Raw genomic sequence first — 27,345 nt, 5'->3', positions numbered from 1 at the left:
GGAAAATTGTTTTCGAATGCTCAACAAGGTTTGAATAGATACCTACTCGTGATATTATTGTGAATTACTATATCTGCGTCATACAGTATTGATTTCTTGAACGTATCTAATTTTATTGTGTACGAGATTGTGAGTGACGACTGGAAAATTTATACAAATCATCATTTTCAGTATTAGAATTTTATTCTTCTAACAACAATTTGCATTGGGAGCCATTTGTTTGTCAATCGATGATAATTTTATTTACTTGATAGACTTGGCCTTAGTATTTGAACAGGCTTTATAATAGTGACTAATAAGTAAAATAATTAAAATGCAAAAGCTATATAACTCCGAATATTCAAGGAACATTGCGACAAAAGATGGCCATTTAAGGCAAATATAAAGAAAAACTTGTATGAAACTGAGTCATCCGTCAAAGATTGAGACATCTTTACAGACTTTGTAATGGACCCGTTATAAAACGTACGTGTTCTGACTCCGATATTGCGCGGTTACGTCCTCGATAACTTGAGATACACTCGTAGATGTCATATGAAACTATAATACAAAATATACTAAGTAATTATTATATCCGCCATATTGGCGATTTGCGCGCGCGCCGTCGATTGGTTAACGTCTGAAAACCGATTCATCGTCTATACGGAGTTATTATTATTCTTGGCGTTATGGTGTTTCTAAGAATGTTCGTCGCCTCGACTGTTTGTAATGACAAAGGCACTTTTTATTATTTGATCGCTCGCTCGTTTCTGTTAATTGTTCCGCAGACGTGATTTTAATATATCATGCATGTTGACTGGTCTCTTTTATCGTGTATGCAAATAAGTATCGATCCACGTTGTGGGGCAGCGGACGGCCGCTCGGCGCGAGACTTGCGCCCGCGCAACCAACTGCGAATGGCACATAAAACAGTCGTTTAGCGCTCGTTGCTTTGTTTTGGGGTACCTTTTTGAGTTGAATTGAATTAGGCATTTGTTCGTCAAAGCCGGACTGTTGAACTTTATTCTGCGGCTGAATAGGCGACAATGGAGGCTTTACTTGGCGATAATTTACATACAAATGTATTAATGAAGTTTTAGTAAAACAGTAATTTGTTTAAAGTTTCAAATATTGCCTTGCTACTGCTGCGAGTGTGAAGTGGTTTATATTGAGTTGAGTCCAATGCACTACAGTTTCGAAATGAGCCACATCTCGCCTCACGGTCCATTGTATGAATTCAGTAGCTGCTCTTCAAGCGCCCCCCCGTTAGGCATTCAATCCACCGAATGTGTCGGCTAAGCATATGCTATTCGATGGATAGCTACAACTACTTGCTTGATTATACATTATTTAATGCTTTTATGATCAATTTTTTGATATTTTAGTGATTTTAGCATAAAGACTGATTTATTAATTCCTTTTTTTCGGGCTGTATACATTATGTACTTTTATTTTTTGCTAGTTAGAAATATGAAAATATAGTTTAAAAGATTATGACAGTAGCACTAGTGTTCTAAATAGAAGCCGTTGAAAAGTCCAATAGAAGCGTCAACCAACTTATTATCGCATTAAGTAGACTCAACCCTAAAATGACTCGCGTATTTCTCGGGCCATTAGACTTGCTGATGGTAACACCGGTGGTCCTTCGGGACGGGGTCTATGCGACCTCTTCTATTTGTTAATAAGCACCCACAAGTGAGCTCTCCAGGGTTATGTATGCATATCATTATGTTAATGCTATCGTCAGATATACATTTCCATTTTTATTTACTGAATTTGATTGTAATTAATTATTCAATAGCCATTGTTTTGTTGGAGTATTAAAGTTCTTTACATATTGTGTGTTAGGTTAAAAGTTTTATTTAAACGTTACGATTTTTCTTTTGGAATTATTAACCTAAATTCATTAAGAGTAACTTTTCGGCAATAAAATACATAACTCTAGTTATCTACATTATGTCACTGTCTCGTGCACTGTTTGTACATCATCTTCTATTAGTCTTTCCTCATCAAATTACCTACCAGTCATGTACACCAGATCCCTCCCAGCTCGCGCCTCCCAGGAGGACTCTGAGGGTCATCACTACCGTGTTACGGATCGCCCCCACACTGTTTACCCTCTCGAGTTGTTCGTCCACGTTGTCACATAATTGGCCCCCGTGTGGTCCGTAACTGTGGTAGCTTGTCCACTTGTTTGATCTGTACTGTCTAGTGGTTTAGTGGAAATTAATGGACGTTCTGCGTTACTAAACTGGATTTTATAATTAACTTTCTAGTCAAATGGCTTTGTTATGGTTAAGCTAACAAAGGGCAAGTACTCAGCTCAAAGTCTTCAATATACAGCTACGATAAACAGCCACAAATCTTTTAATTACCACTCGAGATAATGGGCTTCTGCTGCATACTTTAGTGCCAATTATAGCATTTTTCCGTCGTTAAATATGACGCAAGTTATTAATGTCCTTATGATATTGGGAGTGGGCCCGGTTGTTCCCCGAACAGTCGCTAATGTGCGTCGACCACGCCCCTTCCTGTCGCTTCACCCCCGGACACGCGGCGCGAGCGCCGATGACACTGCGCAGCTGAAGGTTCAGGATAAATATAATTTCACTTTCAGAACTGCATGACTATGTATTTTTATGGCACATTCATTTGATAAAATAGAAGTTAGTTTATTTTCTATATCAAATTAGACCAATTCAGTATGCAATGGAATGCAAAATAAATTCTATATCAAGATCAAACACCAAGAACCAGTTCTGTCCTTTCTTTTATAAGATTTATAGCAACAAATTGCTTTATAAATGCCCAGTAGTTGGTTTCCCGTCATTCAGGTTTGTGATACGAAGGTACGCCATTTTACCGTGAGTAATCACTATCGAGTCATTGATTAATGTTATCAATCAGACATTGTTATCTGATTTTATTCCGATCGCCATGTTCTGATAAACGATTACATTATGAACGTTTTCGATTAAAATCGAGTGTTTATTTCAATCGAGAGCTTTATCAATTTTTACTTCAAGTGAAGTTCAAATAAGAACTTTATTTTATCGAGGACACTTCAGATACAATTTTATTCCTAAATGCTTAAGGATGAAATCTTAATACAAACAAAACCATAATTAATTGCGTTTCAAATTCAACAAATCTATCTTGCATTTTTTTCTAATGTTTTGACGGTCAATCAAGTTGTTACTGGCCACATAGCTACAAGAGAAAGAGGTTATATGTCAAACGTTAGCCTCCTTCATTAGTCATACATATGCAAGACTGGGTCAGGTAATTAATAAACTACTTTAGACCTAGTTTTATTTAGAGTTCCTTTTAGATTGTCTCGAATGACACCTGATTTCTCAATTTAAGATACAGCTGCATTGTTTCTCTGATGTGCATGTGCACTTAAAACGTCAGTGTTCGTGACTTATGAGTCTTGTTGTCGGGTGTCATCGGATGTCGTCGGCTCGTCTGGCTACCGTCGCAGCCGCAGCTTCGCCCACACGACCTTCGCTACTTATACACCACCTCATACATTAACTTTATTGTTTTCGTTTACTGTGTAATTAAATCATCTGGAACTGGAAACCAGTTTTACTTATCTCGTCTTGTTTGCAGTTCAGAAGTGAACAGATGTATATTCAAAAAGCTACGCAATGAAAATCCTTTTGAACAAACATCTACCTACTAGCAATATGTTTAGCACTGTCATGGCGCGTGCCTCTACCATACATACAGGTTCATTGATCATTCAATTTTTTGTCAGTGTTCAAACGTCTAGATTAAATTCTTGTTTGGCCAATAAACTCATATATTTATCAAATGACATCAATGTGGTAGATTAGAAATTATTTGCGCAGACAAACCCACCCAATTACTTTCTCTTAAGATTCATTATTGTATGTAGATATTTATTGCGCAATAGTCTCGTATCAAATTGTGTGACGTGTGCCTTCAAAAGCTACTAGTTTACCTGTAAAGTATACTAAGTGCTATATTGTTGTTCTAGGGACCAATGTTGACTTGCATCTGTGTGTGGTCCTATCCCCATATGCAATCCTAAACAAAATGCCATAACTCATCTTATATCAAATACAAAACTCAATCTTATTTCCATTTCATCAAGACACAATTCACTTCGCCCAAATATTTACTTACCAGATCCACTCCCGAATGTTTGGCTAAATAAGACAGTGTTGCCTTTGAAAAAAAAAGAAGGATAATAGCGAAAGTGTTAAGTCGGCCTGGTTTGTTAACTTTTTGTAAACACATAAATTGAATTTACTTTATTTTTAGACACGAATGACGTGTGTAGATATGCAAATTGTTTCAAATTGCAAGAGGATGTGCAAGTTTCACGCCAGACATTGCGTGGGAGAGCCATTGTATTCTGTGAAATACTGGCGACCATGCTATTACGCATTCAATGTAGCAAACTTTAATTAGATCATTAAAATCGTCGCTTCATGAAATGATATCAGTGCGATTATTTTCTCTCTTAATATTAATCAAACTGCGCTACTCTTAACACAAGTATTGACTATATAATTCTGTATCATATCATTTATATTAAACACGTCAAAGAAGCTTCACGGTATTGAGTTGTCAAGTTGGTCTGTAAAATTAATGAGTACACAAAGTGAGACAAAGGGCCAATAAAACTCAAATAACTTTTTATTCTATCAAAATGGCGTTCGGCGGCCATTAATAAGCTAATGACAGGCGAGTTTGACAGCCCGTTATCGCGCCAACTAGCGGGAACAGTTTAATATCGAGCACGTTTCTCTACGTCAAAATATTATGATAGACGGTCAGTTATTCTTTTTGATTTAGTGCCCCTCGCGTTGAGAACTGCATTGATTTATCAATTATTTCAGGTATGCGAGCTTGGTATTTTTGAGACACGATCTTACTTTCATGTCATACCGTTTGAATTAAATCATCAATTATCGTGTTCGATGCGTATTTTCGTATTATCTGATTGGTATGAGTAATACTTTTAATATATGAAACGAGATTGAAGTAACAGCGATAAACTTTGTGCTTTTATAAAGCTATTACGAAGAATTAATCGGATGCGAATGTGAGTGGTTGCGTGGAGTATTGTTTGTAAATGGGCTGCGCCTGCGCAGCGGGGTGCGGCGTTTTATTAGGAAGTGACAGGATCTGTGGCTTTGGAAATGACATTGTCACCTCGATCTCTTTTGTCTTCTTTGGTTTTACACCTAACAGTTTTTGAACAAAAAATTGAAACAAGAACCTTTATTTAAATCACCTATAGTCGGTAACAGTATAGCCATGAATATTCAAATCGATATAATTAGCTACTTAATTTGGTAGACACGCATAAGATAAACTGGTACAAGTTAAAGATAAAATCGGTAGATTTATTGTAATATGTATTAGTTGTATGATAAGTTTTTGTCGATACCAAATATTATAATACAAAGATGGTTGACAGATTGTCGGGGTTCGATTAGGTACGATATTTTTGGACCGCAGAGGTTTTTTGTCTATTTACTTTTATTTGAATCGAGATGCTTTATTTGAACGCTATCGGGAAGGGTTCACGTTATTGATTTTTAAAATGTATGTTTGTTTTGATGGACTGACTGAGTTCCGAATGCTTTGAATAAAAATAATGGATCGGCTTAGTTTTTTTTTGTTGTGCGCATTGATATTGAGTTTACGTGGTCTGTGGAGAGTATTTGGATCTTTTACGGATGTAGGTTTTATGCATGATTTAAGAGTGAATAACTTTTTTTTGAGGGGGAAAATCAGCCTTTTCCAACCTTGGGCCAGGCGAGATGAAATGTCAGACTCTTACTATGTAAGAACCTTCCCGTTTCTACTCCTGCGGTTTGAGCAGGAGCCCCGATAAACCGCTAGGCAGTCCGCAGCTCCGAAGAGAGTGGTGGTCTTTCATAGATTTGGTTACTTTACCAGGTTCGGCCAATTTTCTTTTTATTGTTAGTAGATAAGTCTGATTTATAGATTTTATTAATTATCACAAATAAAAGAAGTAATTTGAATTTTTTGTAGAAAAACACAGGAAATGACAAATTCCAGTCGAATTTTGTTGATACAAATGTTCTTTTTTAATAAATTTATATGATCATGCTTAGTGTTTGGGTAAATATTTGAATCACGTGTTTAAATACACTTGAAAACTCCGTTAAGGTGAATCTAGACGTCATTACTCTTCTAAGAACTCTGACCTAATGGTTAATTACTATGAAATACGAAATTGTGAATTTGATACGACAAAAACAGGATAAATAGATAAGTATTCGTATAAGTTAAGGTTTTGCCTAGGTTTCTCAGATGTTCATAGTTGAATAAGTCATTTTGATTCTGAATATCTTCAATAACCTTCCAAAAATATCGATTATCGAATCGATTAGACCAAGTTCCAAAACAAGTCTTACAATATTATTTAAATTAAAGACAACTGCCATTAAATTACAAATAGGAATAAAAAATAAAAACTAAATAAAACATTACACAAAATTCACAGAAATAGAATACAAAAAAAAAACAAACACATCAACATTTAAAAATCGAATTCATCTATCAAATCCGTAACACGACGTAACATAACTACATTAATATGTCAAGGAGCAACTGAGATCGGCATCCGTCGGGCATGATCGGGAATCATCGGGTATCATCGGGATCGGGATCAATATAAGCTATTATAAACGATGTCAGTGGGTCGATAAGTGTCACTACACTACTGCTCGATACCACATCGACCAAAGATTGATAATAGAGGTACACATCTATTTTCCCATTGATTTATGACATTTATGAATCGAATTGACTTGACTTACTGCGAATCGATTTGTTTTTTCGGGTAATTCTTTATTTGTTTCGTTGAGGCAATAGATAGATGACGTTGGATGTAATTTAAAATCATTGGTGACTTGTTTAGAATATTAATGAGTTTGATTAATTTGCTGCGAGTTCAACCAATCAACGGCCGTCCCGAAATCCCTACAATGAAGACAATCAAAAAGATCTTTTCGATTGTCACTCTACTTTTACGATAGATAGCAATTTCCTTTCTCATTGAGCGTCCTCCCTGGTGCTGTTGAAAGCACATCAACTTAAAATACAGATTTTCTCTAACACATTAAACGCCATGGGAGGCATAAGGCATAGGAGGCTTGCCTTCAACACATTTTTTGTTGGCAGTCAAAGTCTTAAGAATAAACCTTAAAATCCTTCAAGTACTACAAGCAATGCACCTTTCCATCCTACCTTCAAATCTGAGACAATCACGCTTGCCCTACCAGAAGCACCTTACCTTTAATACCCTCAGCATGACCTGGTTACAGTGACGAGATGACATCTACCATTGCAGCTCAGTACTTAATACAATGTTGGAGTATCCGCCATGCCTTCAGTAGACGACTGACCTACCTGCGGTCCGGGCATTAGTTTCCTATAGTGTTTACGACCACCACAAGCCCTAGGTAATTAAACTTCGGTTAGGGCTGGGTTTAACGATACGCTTTATAGCCGTCACGCGTCCATTGTATCCATATCGAATGTTACCAAATGTGCAACTTTGTAAACAGACAAAGCCTAGGGTTTCTAAGATAAACCTACTTATTAGTTAGTGTGAGTGACTGGAGATTTATGGGAGATTTTGCTGTTTAAATTTTGTGTTTGGCTTCAATGAAACTGTTTGAAAATCATATTTAAGTCTCAAAAATCTGAATATATTGGACTGATTCTATCAAAAACATTTAAAATCTAGTTAAACACGTTAACCGCCACGTCGGTGACTGGTGTTAAACGCTTAGCGGAGGATTTGCCTTCAACAGTTATCTTTTGGTAGTCAATGCTTTAAAATCAAAATTTTAGTAAGGACCCTTCACAAATGCCTTTAAACCGTGATTGCTGACAGACGATGACGAAAAAAGGGAAATCCCAAAACTTCATACAGTTTACAAAAAAGTTAATTGAAATGATGAACGTCAAATATTTGCAGATCCTGCCCAAATCCAGCGCGGTAATGTTTACAATATTCTTAATTACTCACGAGGTAACAGGTCACCTGCCTATAAACGGTACCATTGACGTTTTCACAAAGGAAGTGACACAAGTCGGCCATCTTTGCAAACAGAGAACATATCCGTTTGGCGCCTCTATTCATATATCAATACGTATTGCGAAGATTAGCAGAAATTGACGCACAGAAATTTAGTCTTTACAGTCATGTTATAGATATATTTATCGCTTGCGTTATTCTAATACGTACGTGATGTATTATTCCATTTCCTTAGATGGATTACGTATTAATTCATGTTACTTATACAAATCGGCTTTTCCTGTTCAATACATAAGCACTAATCTTCGGAGTAAACTTTAAAGTCAATATTTAAATTTTAAACGACTTTACTAAACTTCAACGTATAGTGGGTTGGGAGATAAATGAAGCAGCGGTTTTATGATGATCAACCGCAATATTGAATTAATTCGGTTTACTTGACCGTTTATAATTTTTCCTCATCTCATGGCATCGGCAGAAAAGTGACCCAGGGTCACTTTCGCGAATCAATGACTCTTCCCTTTAAACATAATGAGTCAAATCAAACACGCTTAGCGTCACAAAGGACTTTATACACGATGATGGCTGTTTGCAGCTTTGCAGAATAAGTTAATAATGCAAATAAAGGCTGAGCTTCGAAGTTTACCTGGCGTGTTCACATTTCACACGGCGATGCGTCAGCGGATCAACAGATAAATCGATGACAAAAGCCCAGCACAGCCGTGTGTTCCAATGAAATCACGCGCCAAGGACCGCTCCAGTTTGTCGGTCCACTTAACGTCCGTCTCGCGTTCGATTCGTCGGCAAACGACATTTCACATTAAGGTTCTTCGAAATGTCACCGTCGGCCCGCGCGCCTACACACGCCACGCAATAAAAGCGATCGATTATTACCTATATGTGTGAAAAGCGGAAGGAATAGAGCGCAGCGCGTCCAGCCGCGGCCGGGCCGGCGATGCCTCGTGAGAACTGTCAATATTTGACCCCAGCTCGTTGCTACGCTTCGAAATTGTCTCAACGATTTCGATATTTTCCAATCACAAATATTATCTTAATAACTGACAGTACCAGATTCCCTATGTATTAATCCTCCATCGGCGTCGCTCGTCCGCGACGGATCTCGCACTGCGGCTCTCCGTAAACATCGATTCATTATCTCAATCGCAGTGTTAAAGAACTCGTTTTTATTTGCGCTTTCTACGCATAAATAAATATGTATAAAGGTATATTACCGCGGAATCTGGCACGCGTCAATCAAACGGAACGTACACGAAACCCAACGATTTGTCATTCCGCCATTTTGAGACATCCACAATAACGGCCACCATTTTGGTGACAATAATTAACAGATAGGCATCTTCGTTCGACCGCTTTCTAGTTTTTGTTTTCTAAAAATAATTATCATTACAATAAGCGAGTCGATCTCTTTCTACTTACCGCTGTTGCGGTATTTTGAATAAAATTAAGAGGCCAAATGATTTCGAATTCAATAGTGTCGGTACGGTTGTAATGAGCATCTATTAGAAACCGGTGGAACAAATGTTTATGTGGCTGACAAGAAGTACACCACTCGTGCAGTGGAACCTGCAGTGTTATCGTGCCGATTCTACAATATGTTGTGCAGTGAAGCGGTCGGCGAGTTCGCAACGGCTCCATTCAACTCGGTAGCCGGCGGTCGCTAAATAGTCGACGCTGAAAATATTTCAGCGCAGTATTTGAAGCGTTAAACAGCTGTTGAACGAGAGTTTAGCGCCGCGCCGGTGGCGGGTCGCGGGCGTCGCGCGGCGCGTGAGTGCGGTGCGTGCGCCGCTCTCCGTCACGCCGTCAATGGCTCGGGTTATTTACCTCTCCTTATCACCTTTTGTTTTGCTCAACTACTTGTCTCGTTTTGTGTGACACTGGTAGCTTCCTGATACGCTACTGCACGCCTGCACCATGCGGCATTGTTTCTAATGTGCACATTTGTGTTTTAGCGCTGGTTTATGCCACCTCATAATGGGATTGCATGATTATTTATAAAGTGGCACATACATAATTATGAGTTAACCGCGGTTTACCTTTTGATTCAGAATAAAACAATCAGCGTTTTCGATTTCAACAAAAAAGCTCCAAGAAAAAACGCTAAAGATTCCGAGGCATGTTTGCACAAGATACGAGGATATCGACCATCGCAGTGAAATAGAAGAAGCCAAAGCTATTGGAAGGGCTAACAATAAACGCATCGGAGGCCGATCGGCGATACAGGTCCTTGTGTCCACATTAGCATCTCGAGCCAGGAGTGTGTGCAAACAGCGAGGGTCATCTGATGAAATGTTCAAAGGCTTTTAGTTCCCGAGAATTATTAAATGAAGCCCCAGGATCGTAATGTAAACAGTGTGTGTTTGTCGAGCCAAGAACCTGTTGCTTTGTCGACGTTTTGATGCGTGCTTTGGCTTATTGGCGGTTATTTTATGTCTGCTAATGTTAATGTGAGTGTGACTGTTAATGTGGCAACATTGTCACACCAGCACATTTCTCTACACTTCTTCAATACAACATTTTTACTTGTAACTCAATACATTGCTGCATTCTTCAAATCATATTTAGTATTTGCATCGACGACATCGCCGAGGCCTCGGACCTCCATAACGCGACGCGGAAAGTCTTCAGTTGGCACAGAATGGCTGCATTTACAAGTTATTTGTATGAAGCATCTTGTACAATCAGCATTCCCTCGTATATTACGCAAACACGAAGGCAGATTTCCCTTCGACGTCAACAATACATTGCTCAAATGAATGTTGCAACGACCTCTGCGAAACACCAGATATGTGTGGATATCTAGGCAAATATGGAGGGGCTACGCAGTCTAGGTAAACACGCAGGTAGCCATCCTGGGCGCTAACACTGCTAATGTGTGGACAAAGCTCGTCGTGACGGATCCTGCTAATAAATATTCCAGGGAGTGTGGATGCGCGAACATTTCCATCACGCCGCGCTCCGCCGGGAACCTAATGAACTTCTTTGTCCTTTATGCAATGCTGCTACGCTTCTGAAACAAATAAACATACTTCTCAAGTTTTTGCATGAGTCTATATTTGCTTGCAATCAATTTTGCAGATTGAGTTAGTGTTATGTTATGTTTGTGAAGATGGTTCTTGTCATTTATCAAGTTGTAAGATTTACCATGTTTTCTCAAGCCCATATACCAAATTGGTTAATTGTCGTGTGTTCAATTAATTCACACAGTCATCAATGGTTTCACCTCGCGCGGCGACGATGTCTCTGTCGACATTTACAACTAAATGTTCAATATTTTATTACCGCACGTATTTGTCTTGCATACCGACCAAACATGTTGAGCGCACACTACATCTTTCATTACAAGTTTCTATTTGATTTCGCCTCATAAAATGTACTCGCATAGACACGATTATGATTTCTATCACAAATATTACATTGTATAAAATATCGGAAAGTTTACTGCCAGGGATATTCAACCGTATTTCAACGAGTGACAGTCCAATTTTAAGCTTAGTGTTTCTAATTTGATTGATCGTATAAGCTGCAAGCACCTGTGTCAAAGAGTTAAAGCATATTTTCGTTTAAATCTCATTCTGTATTGTTATCTTCATTGATATCGGTAGCTGTAAATCATGCTCTATTTAGAATTGAGCTTAATTCCCGACTGTTTAAGGTAAATTTTTGGTGGCGTCGTGTCTGTAGTAAAAGACGCTAATCAACGGTGTGTCCTCCTGCTTATATCTCGGTATTAGTCCGGGATACTTCTAAGAACGGCACCGAGTCCATTCCCTGTTTGTTCAAATAATAAGCAAGTGGGTTGTTTAATGGTTCCAATGGATGAATTCTTTCACTTTCCGTTTCTTTGTTGAGGTCACGATCTAAAACGTATCAGTGTGCTTTGTTTACGTGTTACAAATTGGGTGCAATATTGTGTCAAGTGTTCACTCCGCTCGGCGCAGGACGGCCACGGCTCGTTCTTCATTTCCTCGGCGACGTGCTAACGTGTAGTAAAATTCCGGTCGGTATTATTGACTCGTCTAATACATCGAACCTTTTCATCGCCACTAAACAAGTTACAGTTAATATTATATTATAAAATCACGCGACGGATCGAACACAGCACTAAGTCGCTCCGATTCTATTTGTTCTGGTGTTAGCGCGGGCTGTGCTAACGTTATCCTACTTATCAGTACGTGCAACTGTTGATTTTTACAGTTCGTCACATGATAATAACATCAACATGTTGTATACCGCGTGTTTGCTTTGTTCACTGAATTTTGTGAATCCGCAGCTTTTAAGGTAGACGAACTTAAAATAAATGCCTTAAGTGGCTCATTTTATTGATATAACGTTTAAATAAAATTGCGGTCACCTTAAAAAGTAATATAAGGTGGAAGGAATCCAGTAGCAGTCTGGACCCATGAGAAAGAAAAGTCGAATGAAATGACAGGGTGTGTATACGGGAGCGCGATTGATGTGATTATAGGGTTCCGTAAACAGGGAAGACCTTCTCCAGATTATACTGCTCGGGAATTGAGATAAAGTGATGCTTGAAAGTGCAGGTTTCAAGGCAAATTGTGCCGAAATATTTCATTAGTATGATGACTTCAACAATTTTTATGACTGATTGTGTTAATGGGCCACATGCGCAAGTAACCTGGTTGTAGACAGTGTAGACACAAAGGGTGAACGTGATGAATCACGAATCCCTGGCAGCTTTCAGGATACTCCTTGAACACGAAACATGAACCAATTTGGTAGAAAGCCGGCAAGTAATACGGAGCACGATAAATTGCTGTACATTAATTGATATAACACGCGGAACCCTGCAGTGGGTCGTTGAAGGAAGCTTGCGTGTCGTTCGGAGGCGAGCGTTTATCCGAACGAAACATTTCACCGATAATAACTCCACACAATATAATAATGCGAATAATAAATAAAAATGGAAATAAAATAATAATTTTAATGTCGTAATTGTGGGCCGGGGGCTGTGTTGGCGCAAAACGCGCTCATTTCGAACAAGGATTTGATTGCCGCGGCCGGTCGCAACACTTGCTTATATTGATTCCGATGGAACTTTAACTGCATTAATACTGGGACTGGTTTCGCATAGTCGCGCCGTATGCTCGGTACGTGTTCCCGGCAATGGAATGATGCATTACGCGCAGAGACCCGCCATTAATTCCTATGTACCGAGGTAGCGCTCGTGGATTTCCGTGAATCCGATTAAATTCACTCAATTGCTGTAATACATGTAATGATAGAACGGTACAAGATTGTATTAGCTCTGTTACTGCTAGTTGCTTTCTAGGAAGGTAAACGTCTATTTTGCTTCGTTTAACACCTTTCTTTCTGTTCGCATACAATGGTGTATGTTTCAATGCTTGTACTAAGTTGATGTTGAAACATGTCTCGGTAATTGCAATAATTCAAGAACTTGACTAATAAGCTGGTTTTCAGCAAATGTTATGGGCCCTAGGCGAGTTATTGCGGCCACCACATGTTACTCCGCCGATATCGTTATAAACAAAGAATATGTTTAAATAATTGAATAAATTGTAACTCCCGCGGCAATCCGGGAGCGGAAGCTCACGGCAAATTGTGTTTATTAAATGTATGCATCGGAAAGTAAACAAATGTAGATTAAATGCGAATCGAAGGTGAATAATAGTTTGTACTAATTATACATATTACAATGTTATTGCTTTATTGGTTGTTAACCCTGAGTTCGCCGACGGGGGTCCCGGAATCGCGCTGTTAGAAAAATCCTGATATTAATAAACTGCAACCGCTTTTCCGCTTCGTGAGACGTAGGCTACGTTTATATGATGTTCGCTATTTATGTTTTAATTCGAAGATGACAAATTCTTTTGCATTAAACTATTTGCTCATACGGGGCTTTGTTTTCAACGGTTGTATGAACTGCGAATCGATAACAACGAGTTTTGTATTTCCATACAGTTTGTGTCAATTATCGATACATTTACTTACCTATAGCACATTATTTTAACAATATCTCGTCCTTTATAAAGAGTATTCTTAACATGTCATCTTAGTATTTTTCAACATTTACTCGGTAAGTTTGACGCCTTACGACATTTATAGGTAATTGCGGTCTAAATGACCAGTCTCGATACGCAGTACGCACCTGCCACTCGCTTATAATTTAAAAATAAGTTACATATGAAACCTAGATGTAAGCTCTGTAATTATGTTAACGTTATACTGGGAAACTCTATGATTTATCTCAGAAACTTTATTCATCGTACTTAAGCTATGATGTACAGTTAAAGTCATTGGTACAATTTGTCCCACTCGCGCGGATCAGGGTTATCGATTATTATAATTTAATAATGTTTCAATGTTTGTTTGTGTAATAGAATTAGATGCGGTTGTTTTATTGTACATGTTATAATTGTTTGATCTAATATTATTATAGTTTGTTACATCCTTAAATGTGTTCTTAGTTTTATTGGCAGTCTTTGAAGTTGTGAATGTTTCAACAATACTTAGTTCAGGTTTCAAAACTGGCCTTTGGATATTTATTTAGTTCTAAAGCTCAACATACTCACATATATTTACAATCGACTTTCCGAGTTGAGTTATGGCTAGTACTTATCTAAGTAGTACAAAAAACCTTGGTAATAAGTCGAAACAACCATGTGATACCACTCTCAACGGCATGTACATCTATGGTAGTTGCTCCAAGTAAAGTACTGATATTCGGTTGAATCTGTGTAGATCTTGCTAATAACTCCTAAAAACCGACAAAACGAAAAAAGTGTTGGAATATAGATTGACAATCCATCTAATAAACGATTCTTTGTTACAGTCAGCCAGATCTGAAGGAGAATCTTCAGGGGAGCAATCCTGCGAGAGTTCAGATGAGGGGGTAGGCAGGGATGCACCAGGCTCCCTCCCTCACCAGCCCCATCAGCCAATGCAGTCTCACCAGGGCCTGCAGTCCCACCAGTCACTGCAGCACCAGAACATGACACATCAGCCCTCACACAACATGAGCCACCACGGCTCGGTGCAGCATCAACCGCTGAACAGCCATCAGATGTCCCACCAGCATCAGAGAAACTCGCCCAGACCTCTCGAGAGGGAACTCAAAGTAAGTTGACACTGTTAACCAATCATAATGAACATTCAATTGGTACAGAAGTCTCCTAGTAATCCTTGGAAGACGTTACATACCCACTCAGTTATAAAGACTCATGTCCGAATACTCAAACGCTACTCAATTTTGAGACGTCTATCTAGTTTTATAAAGTCAATTCTTTATAAAATGACAGAGATACACGATTTTAAGAGCAACTTAAAATTGAGTAGCGTTTGAGTATTTGGGCATCAGTGCATTATAAACTCCAGTGAAGATTTTCTTTTCCTACCCTTAGCAATATTAAAGCAACTGTTACTTCCACCAGGTACGCGACGACTTTGAATCACTGAAGTCGTCTTTACATCCACACTTGTCTTCACTGGCTTCACTAGCCCAGGGGACTCCTCTGTCGACCCCTAGCAGTGTGTTTGCACTGGCCGGTGCAGGGGCCACTGGGGGCTTCCCATATGCACCGCCAGCATTCCTGGCACCGGCTCCACCGCCGCCAGCCCAGCCTGCTGGCTCAGCCTCGTCCTCCTCGTCAGAAGGCAGCGCTGCCGGCTGGAGCTTCGAGGAACAGTATAAGCAGGTCCGTCAGGTAAGATCGTGGTGTATTTTTGATTTATTTTCTCTATCTAGGTACAACTTAACATCTACATACTATAGTGGTCTATAGTACGAATACCAACAACACAATTTCAAAATGTTTAATCAAACATAAAATCAATAACCACTTCAATAGTCAAAGTAAGGCAACTTCGTAATAGTTGAAACTGTTGCATAATAGATCCATAAATACGTTTACCTAGCATAGAGCAATCAAATAAAATCGCGCCGACCCTCACACAACCCTACTGAATTATTCATTAGCCACACATCACGTGTCTATGTGTCCAATAAAATGGATTCCTAAATCGCTATATAATGGCTGGTTCAACCCGTTCCTTTGTTTCATATTTCATTGGTTTTGCGAAGGGTTGTCAAAACATGTGAGGGGTCATTCCGGCCCCCGGATGAATAATAATCCGCTGTCGCGTTGGGAGGGTTGTGGACAGATTGTCAATGTTCTTTATGATATTATTGCGGTTGTGTGAGGGTTCCGTGCTGATGTATTTATTATTAACAGTTTACAAACTGTTATGAGGTGGGTTTGGTTACTCGGACTTTTGAAAAGGGAAGTGTCAAACGAATTGATTTTTTTTTGTAATAAGGATCGTTCGAATTGGCAGTTCATGTTTTGAGCTGTGAATACTAAAAAATATTGTTAAAAATATGTTTTGTATGTAAGGGCAAACCTTTCGTTTTCTTAAATATATGTTCCCTTTTCTCCGTTTAGCAGAAAGTTAACAAGTTCTGTAGTTTTGTTCCTGATACAATGAATAATGATAAGTATTTTATTTTCACCTCACGACTCGGCTGAACAAGCTGTTAAGTATTCTATCAAAAGGAAGAAAGGTATAAAATTGTAGTTGTCGGTGATCACGCCTCTTTTGTTCACTAATTAACTAAAGGTACACTTATATGGCGTAAAACTGAATAAGGATTGACTTATATGGAGAAATGTTATTCCAAATTTTTCCTTAATATTACAAAAATACTATCATATATGATTTTAGAGTGGGCAAATATAATAAGTATTTTCCATAGAAGTCAGGAATACTTTCTATGGAAAATAGAGAAAACACAAAATTATTTTTTTCCTTATATTGTTGAAGGACTTTTTAAATCTAGATTATGAGATTGGTATTAGGTCTCTGATTGGTCATAATAACTGCTGAAAAAATAATCAATGCAGCAACTGCAACGTCTGCAACCGACTGTTTTTAGTATTCTGAAAGCTACCTTACTACACACGCGTTTATAGTCACAATTAAAGTAAAATTCAGAATTCCTTACTACCAGTATTATCCACGTATGTCTTACATGGCACTTTAATACATATGGCATCTTCTGGCAAATTAACGAGGTAGATATTCTCTTTTATCTCGGTCTGCTCGCGTGCCTCGCGCCCTCGCGTTAACAAGGTTCACAAAGACCAAAATTGATACCTACCAACCCAGGGATCAATTATAAACCTTAAGAATATGCGGTTCAAAAGGTTATTGTATTTGTTGAATTACCTTTTGGATATAAACAGGCCTTTTGGGTTATTGATGCCTGCCTTTAGGTGTTATCGATATCAATATGAGTTGCATCATACACATGTAAGCGTGAAACAGTATAAAAAGGACCTTTTAACAATAGGATCTTGTGGTACTTTTTTTAAACCATTTAATTTGATTATAATTTTTCTAAAATAATAACATTTTACGAGCATCATGGTTACATAGGAGCTGTCTTATAGAAATTATAATTGAATGGCAATTTTTAGATCTGATCAAATTTTATTAGGGAGATGCGTTGTTGTATCCTGTGCTACTGTGACTTTTAAGTCTGAATTTGTAACAAATTATGAATAATAAAACCAAATTATACTTAAATTTACCAGTAATTAACCGCAAATTTCAAGGATAAAACAATTTCGGGAACGAGTCGCTAACAGACAGTACACAAAAATAGTAATACCTTGTTTAATTTAGGCTTTTGTGTTTTTGGTCCTTCGGGCCATACGGCGTCAACCATGGTCCTTTGTTCGGTTCAAAGTATAGCATGTTAATTCGTCCTAAATATTGCTATTTGCGATACAATAGGGTAAAATAAAGGACTTATAGGTCTTACAAAGCAACATAGTGGATGTGTTAATGCGTTACTATTGGATGTTGGGTCGCAAGAATTCCGTTTACGGCCAGTTATTAGTATTTATTCGCTTTATGTATTCGCCCTTTGTGATGGAACTAGTAAATTATAAGTCTCGCTACAATGTAAATTATCACGATTAATAAAACTGTGAGCTTTTATGCGGTTAGATGGTTACAATGTTGCGGGATAGATGTTATGATGCTGTTAATTTAGTGTTGTGGATTTCTTTTGTAGTTATTTGTCGCAAGTTATAAATATTGTTTTTATATCATTTGCAATTCCTGCTAACTTTTTCGGTAACTAAAGGGAAAATAGGACGTTGATCACACGGTAGCTTTCCAATTAAAATAGCGCTACAGTTACCAATCTTTCCGGGTTCCGACCGAAACAAACACGTTGCGATAGTCGCAGCGCACAATAATCGCACATTTGCACGCGCGACTGCGGCGCGTTTGCGTTGACATCGGTCCACTTGTGTCGCGTCACGGTGCCTTTGTGCGATTCCATACTGCCGCTATTTAGATATTGTTTTAATACTTCTAATGCTCTAGTTAATACACGATTCTGATAATAAACGCGAAATTACGATTCGTCTTGTTCAAACGCGGATGTGGGTATGCCTTGTTCTTGATTTATATTGTTCCATCTGGGCTGATTTAGACGACAGGATCAACCTCGACCTGAATTATTCTATTCAGAATCTTATGCTCTAAGGCCACGTTTGCGGTCACCAAACCCATCAGCCATTCAACCAACAAATCGTCGTATCACAGCTTGCTGTTATAATTCAATCACTTTCCTATATTTGATCAATTCGTTTTGGAACTTCTCGTGTATTGACACAGAGAGTGATGAATTTGACGATTGAATGAAATCTCCGAGGTTTACTCTAACTGGACAAGGGCCTCGGTAAATACGTCCCATTCATTCGAACTTCATTCTTCAATTGAAGGTAAACTGAGCAGTGATTACGAACGGATCGCACCTCTACGTGATTCTAATGACAACTTACAATCTTTTGCAACTTTAATTATACAGTGGACGCTGTTTGCGTGTGTATTTAGAAAATCATATTATTTATGTATTACCTTTTATAAATAAGAACCGCAATTAACTATTATACAGTTGCTTAATCGTAAATACAATGTTGCGGATAAATAGTAGCGTAATAAAGCAAAAAACACAAAGTTTTCCCCCTCGCTCCTCCCACATAATTCCTTCCCTATAACAAAAATTACAAGGTTGATTCTCTGTGAAGTTCCGTGTGTATAAACATTTATACGTTCGCTAATAGTATGATTATCGTGCCCTCTTTAGGGCGGCGTCGTTGAATTAACAGTTATTTGCGCAAAAAATGGAAACTTGGATTTTCCACCTTGTGGCGTGGTGGGTAGGGTTATAAATGAAATGATATACAGTAGAACTCCAATTATCCGAACTCCGACTATCCGAATCGCCGATTATCCGAATCACAAAAATTGTCCAAAAAAGTCTAAGTGCGCTATTATTCTCCCCCCCGCGAAGCCAGTGTTTGCGCGTCAAGTCTTGACTTGTGACTTGTCTTAACTTGCCGTTGTGCCTACACTGACTTCCCCCGCAATTTAATTCAATAAAAAAATAGTGCAATATCAAAACGTAGCTTTTATTCTCTTCAATGGCAGTTTTTTTAAAAATCCGATTATCCGAATATTTGGTTATCCGAATGGGTCCCGGTCCCCATTAATTCGGATAATTGGAGTTCTACTGTAGTAACTAATGTAAGGCTTGAAGTTTTTAAACGGCAGCCATGTTGGAAAATACGTTTTCCGACCCTAAATCATCGTGGATTATTGTTGTTCCTTACATATTAATGTTTACTGTGTTGCTACTTGTCTGATAGCATTCGTGTAGTAATTTCAAAGCGCGTTACAATGATAGTACATTAACATGTCGGCTTTTTAGATTTATTTTCGTGACACAATCGAAAAATGTTGAGCGTTTTAGGTGTGTCTCGTTTCCGTTGTGTCACACCCGAGTTTTGTAAACTTTCCAACTTATAAGTACACAAAGTAAATAAGCACGGGCTTTGTAATCTTGGTTCCCATGATGTACCTACATTTCCGATTCCCAATATCTTACTCACTGACCAAACGAATGCGGTCAATGCAATGACATGCAATGACATTTTGGTTCTTATTGATCTTAGATAGTAAACCTATAGGAGTATCACATTCAGACTAGTCAATTAAGCCCTTTTTTGCATGTCAGTTGTTTTCGATTCCTATTTCTGTCTTCCTACAATAAATAAGGACACAATTATACATTCGCAAGTATAATAAGCTGGATTACGAGTTTCAATAAAAGTCGCAATGTCCAAGATTCAGTATTGTCACGTATTCGGCTGCGCGCACGCCGCTCGTCCATTAGTCAAGTGCCCCCTGCGCCGGCGCAGTTTATGTGCGACACGTTTGATTTTATACTATTTATCATTGCTATAAATTACTTACATTGCAAAACATGTTGCTTGCCACAAATTGATGGGTGGTACCGATGTGGAACTTTTATTGATGACGAAATTAAACAAGTGCAATTTTTATCTGTGGGTGATAGATCTCTATCATTAACTATCTTCACATCTCTGTGTGTCGAGATATCAAAAACTGTTGCTTGGGTAGTTATCACCTTTCTTGACGTCCATAAGATTGCAAATAGCTTAATTTTCTCCTCAGTAAGTAGGCAGTTAAAATGTAAACAACATCACCATCACCACACCCAAAGGTTCTGTAATCTCAAAACATGGTAGTTTTAAATGCACATGAACTATTAGATTCGCCGTAAACCTTTTAAAGTGGCAGTAGGTTATGGGTGTGTTGAAAAAAAGAAATGTGACTTGTATTTTTTTTAACGGCAACCCAAACGATTAGCCAAGTGAGCCATCGTGCTGGTATTCGAGTGTTTTCGATATTTATTCCGTCTAGACGTTTTATCTGGTGGATGCCTTCGATGCGGTTATCAGGGCGGAATGTTTTATACACTTGAAATTGGAAAGTTAACGACGAATGAGCTTTTAAGCTTTTTTTTCTGCAGTGTTCTTTAAGCTGCTTAAAAAGATACAGTAATTGTCTATGAATGTCAATAGTGATAACTTCGCCATTCTTTGTTGCTTTGTAAACGCTTGTATTTCTATGCTATTCTAAATAGGTTATTATTGCGCTCAAACAATTATATTTGGCTACACATATTTTTCTGCTAATTAGTGTTAATTTTAATGGCGTTACGAATTATAATAAGCTCTTGTTTAACAGTAGTTTAGGTGTTATCATTGGACTTTCTTGTGACGTCACTTGGCTACATAACAAACAAATTAGTGAACATTAAAAAGCATTGGAGACTTCCTATCCTAATTAAGGTGTGTTCAAACTCGTTATTGTTGTTTTTTCTTCGGATTTAGATGCGGCTATTATCGTTAAATAGCCGATTTGTCGTCGCAATTAGCCTTAAAACGTTTAGTTGTACATAAATCGGTGTGATTACGTGTATCGACTTCATTATCGACCGTGCAGCCATTTATCTTGCTACGTGTTGTATGGACGGTTACATTCAACGTTTTATTGTTGTGACATCGAAGAGCATCCTTTTGAGAGACATGGTAAATGTGTATCTCATATAATCTTAACAAAGCATCATCATACCATAAATCATATATCATATACTTACATATGTATAATCGTATAAAAAGTGAAGCTTTATTGTTTGTCAAAAATGATGACCAGTTTCATTCGATCGATTCCTTTCAATTTGCATTTGCTTGCATTTTGATGTAACTTCTACGCAATATTACAACGTCAAGGCTCAATATCGTGGGGTAGTGGCCGTCTGAGGACCAAAAGGCAGTCCTTTCGGTCCTCAAACCTTGTTGTTGAGAGAACAAGGTATATTTCTGTGATTGAGATTTTCTAAAGTAGCCTTTGAAGGGGTTTTAGAGACAAGAAAGAGATTGTTTTCTTATCCCAGAGTATATCGAGGAAAAGACATTTTAAGATTGAAAATAACTATGTAATTTTCTATTTACTTCATTAAGATATGACTTTAATGGCAACCTCCATATCACCTTCACAGTTTATAAATAAATACACTGACATCATTCACATATCGATTGTTATTTTAATGTACTAATTATCATTAATATTAAACTAAACACACTAATGTATTCAGTGGACTAAATACAAAAATATCGATATATTTAACTAGTGTAGCAATAATTACGAGGACGATATTTAATGACGCGCTCTGATTGGTCGATATTGAATGTCATTCTGACAGTAATGACATTTTGACGAGACGGTGTCACTAATTGCGGGCAATTGTAGTTGTGTCTATTTCAAGTTTGGATTAGTAAAGCCTTGTTCTTAGTTGGCTTAAGGATTTCTAAACATATAATAATAATTATAGTTTATGTTGTTTCTCAAAGTTTTCATTGAATACCAAGTTTCACCCTATGAAGATAAGTAAAGGTGCGAACCGTAGCGGATTCAGAAAAAGTGTCACAAAAACCTTTCCGAAAATACTCACCAATTTAATTCAGTAAACTTGATCAGTATAGAGTTACCTTCTATTTGGACGACATATCACGCGCATGCGTAGTTCTCGGCGTGATATCGTCGCTGACGCACCCCAGCTGATCGCTATTTCTGGGGGCTCGCATGGGGCCCCTGCGCCGGCGCAAGTCACGCGTCATGGGAGGCGAGAACGATGGTACCAATGATGGGATGAGGCTTAATCGATTTATGGGATTTCTTTAACTTTGGAGTTTATGTGGGAAGAAGAATTCAAGTGAATTAGAGCAAGTGATTTGTTAAGTAGCTCAGTTATAACTTGATAAAGCTTGCTCAAGTGTAAAAAGTCTAAGATAATTTCACAGTCATAAATAGACATCTCCTATAAATTATATTTGTGATACATAAAACACTCCTTTTCTACCCCCAAAACACTAACTTATCACTTGATTACAAAACAAGTTTTACTCAACTCGCTTTTTCCTACACCTTGGACACGAATGCAATGTTTAACAGTGGGAGTGCTATCAATGCGTGCAACATGCCGCATGTGGCGTATTAATTTGATATCCATTTTATTTGCACATGCATCAAACGTTGCAGATCAAAATAGTATGATTCCATTTATATTTTCTTGAACTTGGTCCTTCGAGACGGGTAAAAAGGACCAGAATCTTTCTTATCCTAAATATTTGTTTTCTAAAGGAATAAATGAACTATTTATTATGTTTTATTTGTATGTTTTAATTCAGAAATGAACATAAATATTAAGTATAGTATGTTAGTTAATACGCAAATAATCCTGCGTAAGGATTGGATGATATCATTCGCAACTGGAATCAGTGTAGCTGTTGAAATGCGAGTAACAGTTAAATAACAGTTTCGATAGTAGTAACCATCTTACTACGAGATATTTTCGTATCAAATGATTACTACATTGTGAAATTATTGGCTATTCCACTTTTAGATGAAATATTGTATCAACGAATTCGATGACTTGGTGATAGATGAAAATAATATTGATGGCAAATGGATGGTAATTGAGCAGGTTTGTTTTCCTAATCCTCGTAAGTACATTGTTTAAGAGTATAAACTGATTTATTATTTGATATGGCCCGTGGATTGACGGTTCACATTTGCAATACTCGGTTGTTAGAAATACGTTTTTATTGTGTGATAATTTCACGTCTCTAGTAAGCTGCGTAAGCGATTCCGTGTGATTTAATACTGTTTGTTTCCTTAATGTATTTTTAGAAAGTGTATGTTTTGAATATTTTTTGTTCTCTGTTTAGTTTCTGATCCGCTATCGAATTGTTTGTTATTTAGTATTCTGAAAACGTTATTTTCCGCATTTAACGATAGTCTGAATGAAATTTTCCCTTGTTTTCCTATGTGGAATGCGTCAGCGCATTTTTTGGGTTAGAACTAGAACAAATCAAATTAAAATCAACTAATTCAATTTAGAATTGACAAAAATATGCCTAAAAACGCACAATTATAAACAACTTAATACAGATCAACAATAATTTTATCGTGTTGTGTAATGTCGAAATAGTGTGGATGGCCATCGGTGTGGACACGTGGTCCATATGTATCGAGTCAGGGCGCATTAACGTGTCGGGTGACCGTCACTCTGCAACCGTGCAACACGTTATAAATAGTTGAACCGGGATTATGTTATCATTGTCTAACCAATCATTTCGCTCGTTACCTTCAATATCTAAGTAGGGGTGAACTTAGGCCATGATTAAAGGCGTAAAATTTAGGTCTAGTACTAAGAAATTAGCTTCAGGAAAACCATCTAAGATGCGCCGTAAATGTTCTTGTAATCGGTCCTTAATCAAGATCGGAGGACCAAAAATTTGGTCTTTATAGCCTTTCCTTATATTTCTTTATACCAAGGGGTAAGAAATCACTTACGATTTACATGAAATCAGTGATGTAACCCCTCTTGGCCACGCGTCTAAGACATGCTCGAGTTACTAGAGTGGCTCGCGACACGAGGGTTGTAAGGGTGGGGGCGAGGGCGCCTGAAATAGAGGCACGCAGCATCTGCCGGTATTAATAGCCCCCCAATGTGAATGTAGTATCAAGGACGAGGACGTTTATATCGCGTGATTGCTGGCTGGAAAGCGAATGAAATGATTGGTGGATCTTGGAGAATGAATTTGCTGTAGTTTCGTTTGGTATTAGGGTACAAGGTTTGTGTGTGGCTTCGGTTTTGCGAATATTTTCAATACTATTGGATATTTTAGTAGATTAGTAATGTTTGATTTCATTGTTCTAATATCTTTTGGTTTCATTGGAAACAATTTGCCATTAAAGCTTTCATTCATCGCAAATATCTTTACTGCCATTTTGGTCCTTATGGCAATTATTAAACAAAATATACGAACTTCCTTTAACAAATTGATGAATGCCTCCGTTTCTTTGTAACATAACCACGGACATGGATTTATTATTTATATTACAACTTCCTTTACGTGAAACCCCTAAATCGATACGAACATTTGGCTGCAGTTTTTGCTTCAAACATTCCTATAAAATGTTTATCGCCGATGCGTCGTACACATGTGGCCGCCCTCTTGACTAGAGATTATTCTAAAATTTCCAGATTGCCACACCGGGAAAAAAATAAATAAATCCAAATGCAACGCACAAAAAATGTCCCGAATCCTCGAGTAGATGATTACAATCCCCTTGAAATACAGATTTACAGTTATCGCTGTCACGAACCATGTGAAATGATCAGCCCTACGGTTTTATGACAGTTTTTAATATTCGGTTTATAATTATTTCAGTGTGTTGGAATTGAGAATATTTCAACGTATGCATTGTTTTCTTAAATTTGATTGTTGATTTTGGTCCAATATAAATATTTTTGGATTTTCCAGATTATATTTATTCATACCTAACATCATTAGCAATGTCAGCCATATTGTCCCTGTCATTTTTTTTCTCTAAAATGATGCACGAGTGTGTGTGTGTAATTTAATTGCCATCTTGCTCATGTATGCGTAACTATTTTGTTTACGTTTATGTCAGTGTTATTTGCATGTGTTTGTGCGCGAGCTGGGGGTGGCGCGGGCGCAGCCGACCCGCGGGTTATCATTTCCTGTTCTTATTTTAAATTTTACAACATAATATTTTTTGCTTACGGGCGAGAAGCTGAAGATCTGTTATTACTTTGTAGTTTGTATCTGCTGAATGTTTTAAGCGATATGGAGGATGCAACGCATTATATTTAATGCTTTCGAAAGTACTGCTATTAATAAATTTGTTTTATATCATATGCTAATTATTTATTTGTTATTTGAAATTAATTAATTCAACTATTTGCTTCATTAATTGCCTATTAATTTGTTAGATATTCTGATATCGTCATTAATCTAATGAGTTGAACTTTTGGACTGTAATTGGTTACAGTGTGATAAATATTTGTCATGACCCGAAAACTAGTAGGTAGTGGACCTTAACCAAAGGGTGCGTTGTAACAACACAAAACACTTGACCAAATAACTTATATTTTTTGCGTGTCCCTCAATTTTTCAGCTTTCTCAGTTCTATATTGTAGGTAGTCGGTGCTCGATTCTCGATTCGGACGATAAAACAGCAAACAACAATAATTTTACTGTTTATACACGTAATTGTTTATTAGGGCGGGTACGGCGCACCGGCGCACTTTGTCGGTCGATACGTCAATATGATTTTATTACGCGCGATTCGATGCGGCCGCTCCTATGTGTACACCTTCACATTGGCGATTCGAATGTAACACTTGACCTAACTTACTGTTTCAGTTCTTTTGTTAATTCATTGTTTCAGTTCAGTAGCTTAAAATGTACTATATGAAGGATCCAGTAGCTGTAAACCAAATTGAGAATTAAGCATACAAAATTAAACTGAAACGTACTCCTTCAGTGTTTAAATTAAATTTTGTAACAGTCATTGGTACCATTATGAAGTGAATCAAAGAAGCAGTTCAACATGTATCAAAACAAGCGATAAATTCCTAATTAACTAAAACCGAAGACAATACCACTAAAACTAAAGCAAAATCTAATAAAAATTTAATAGTCCAATAAGAAGGAGTCACGCTCCTAAGGACCAACAAACAAGCAGAAAGAACTAAGGACCAAGGAGGATTAACAATGGACATGTCAAAACATGCTTCCTTTGATCAGGGTCCAATTAAACCAGTACTAGGAAATTACTTAATGAGTTGCAAGTAAACAGCTGTGGCTTGTAGCTCTTTGGACTGGATGCACTTTACTTGGGACTAAGTAGAAGAACAGGTGCTGGATGTCAGCGGTCCTTGCGTTCTTGGTTTTGGTCTTTGTGGTCGTCACTCAAGTTGATACTGGATTTCGTGGTTACTTGTTGCATTGTATTCGTGTATTGGTACTGTTGGACTAATGGTAAATTCTAATTTGATTTGAGGGTAGATGGAAATTTTGGTCTTGTTTTGTTGAATTGGACGAAATCTGATACGGTTGAAATTCAGTTTGGAATGCATTTGACAATTCTTGCTTGACTTTTTGAATCGTATAATCGTAGAGCATAAAAGGGTATCCATAGCTATTAAGCACATACTGAAACATTAACCCTCTACCTTTTAAAATAAAAGCACAATAAAGCCAATCAATCGCTTGAGCACGCTTCAGCCGCTAGCCGGTAGCGTCGACGTCATCCTCACTAGAGGAGTGCGCTTGATTTGTTTAGACAGCGGCAATCACAAAGCGCCGGCGATCAGCCTGTAACGTTTCCTCTTTACGACCTCCCCAACTGTGGAACACTTTGTATAGTTATCCATTGTTTTATCAATTTCAATAATTTATCACGTTTGTGTCGAGAACGGAACGCGTCCGTCGCCACGTCGACGGTGTTACAAGTGTGATTCTTGATATTCTTAGAAGTAAACATGCAAC

At 37.8% G+C, this 27,345-nt stretch overlaps 2 protein-coding genes across 9 annotated transcripts in view; one reads left to right on the top strand and one right to left on the bottom strand.

Annotated features, from left to right (window-relative positions):
• The window catches only part of LOC118266055 (sorting nexin-2), a 482,399-nt gene that overhangs the window by 24,107 nt on the left and 430,947 nt on the right, over nt 1-27,345 (bottom strand). The window lies entirely within an intron of this gene.
• The window catches only part of LOC118265859 (protein dead ringer), a 112,151-nt gene that overhangs the window by 25,128 nt on the left and 59,678 nt on the right, over nt 1-27,345 (top strand). For all 8 annotated transcript variants that reach the window (XM_050695016.1, XM_050695017.1, XM_050695015.1 and 5 more), the window contains 2 exons: nt 14,871-15,155; nt 15,469-15,741. In XM_050695016.1, the coding sequence (XP_050550973.1) occupies nt 14,871-15,155; nt 15,469-15,741 (558 nt within the window). The remainder of the gene's footprint in view (nt 1-14,870; nt 15,156-15,468; nt 15,742-27,345) is intronic.

The sequence above is a fragment of the Spodoptera frugiperda genome, chromosome 7 (genome assembly GCF_023101765.2).
Source record: "Spodoptera frugiperda isolate SF20-4 chromosome 7, AGI-APGP_CSIRO_Sfru_2.0, whole genome shotgun sequence".
NCBI lineage: Eukaryota > Metazoa > Arthropoda > Insecta > Lepidoptera > Noctuidae > Spodoptera > Spodoptera frugiperda.
The sequence above is the reverse complement of the archived record's forward strand: the minus strand, read 5'-3'. Positions and strand labels throughout refer to the sequence as shown.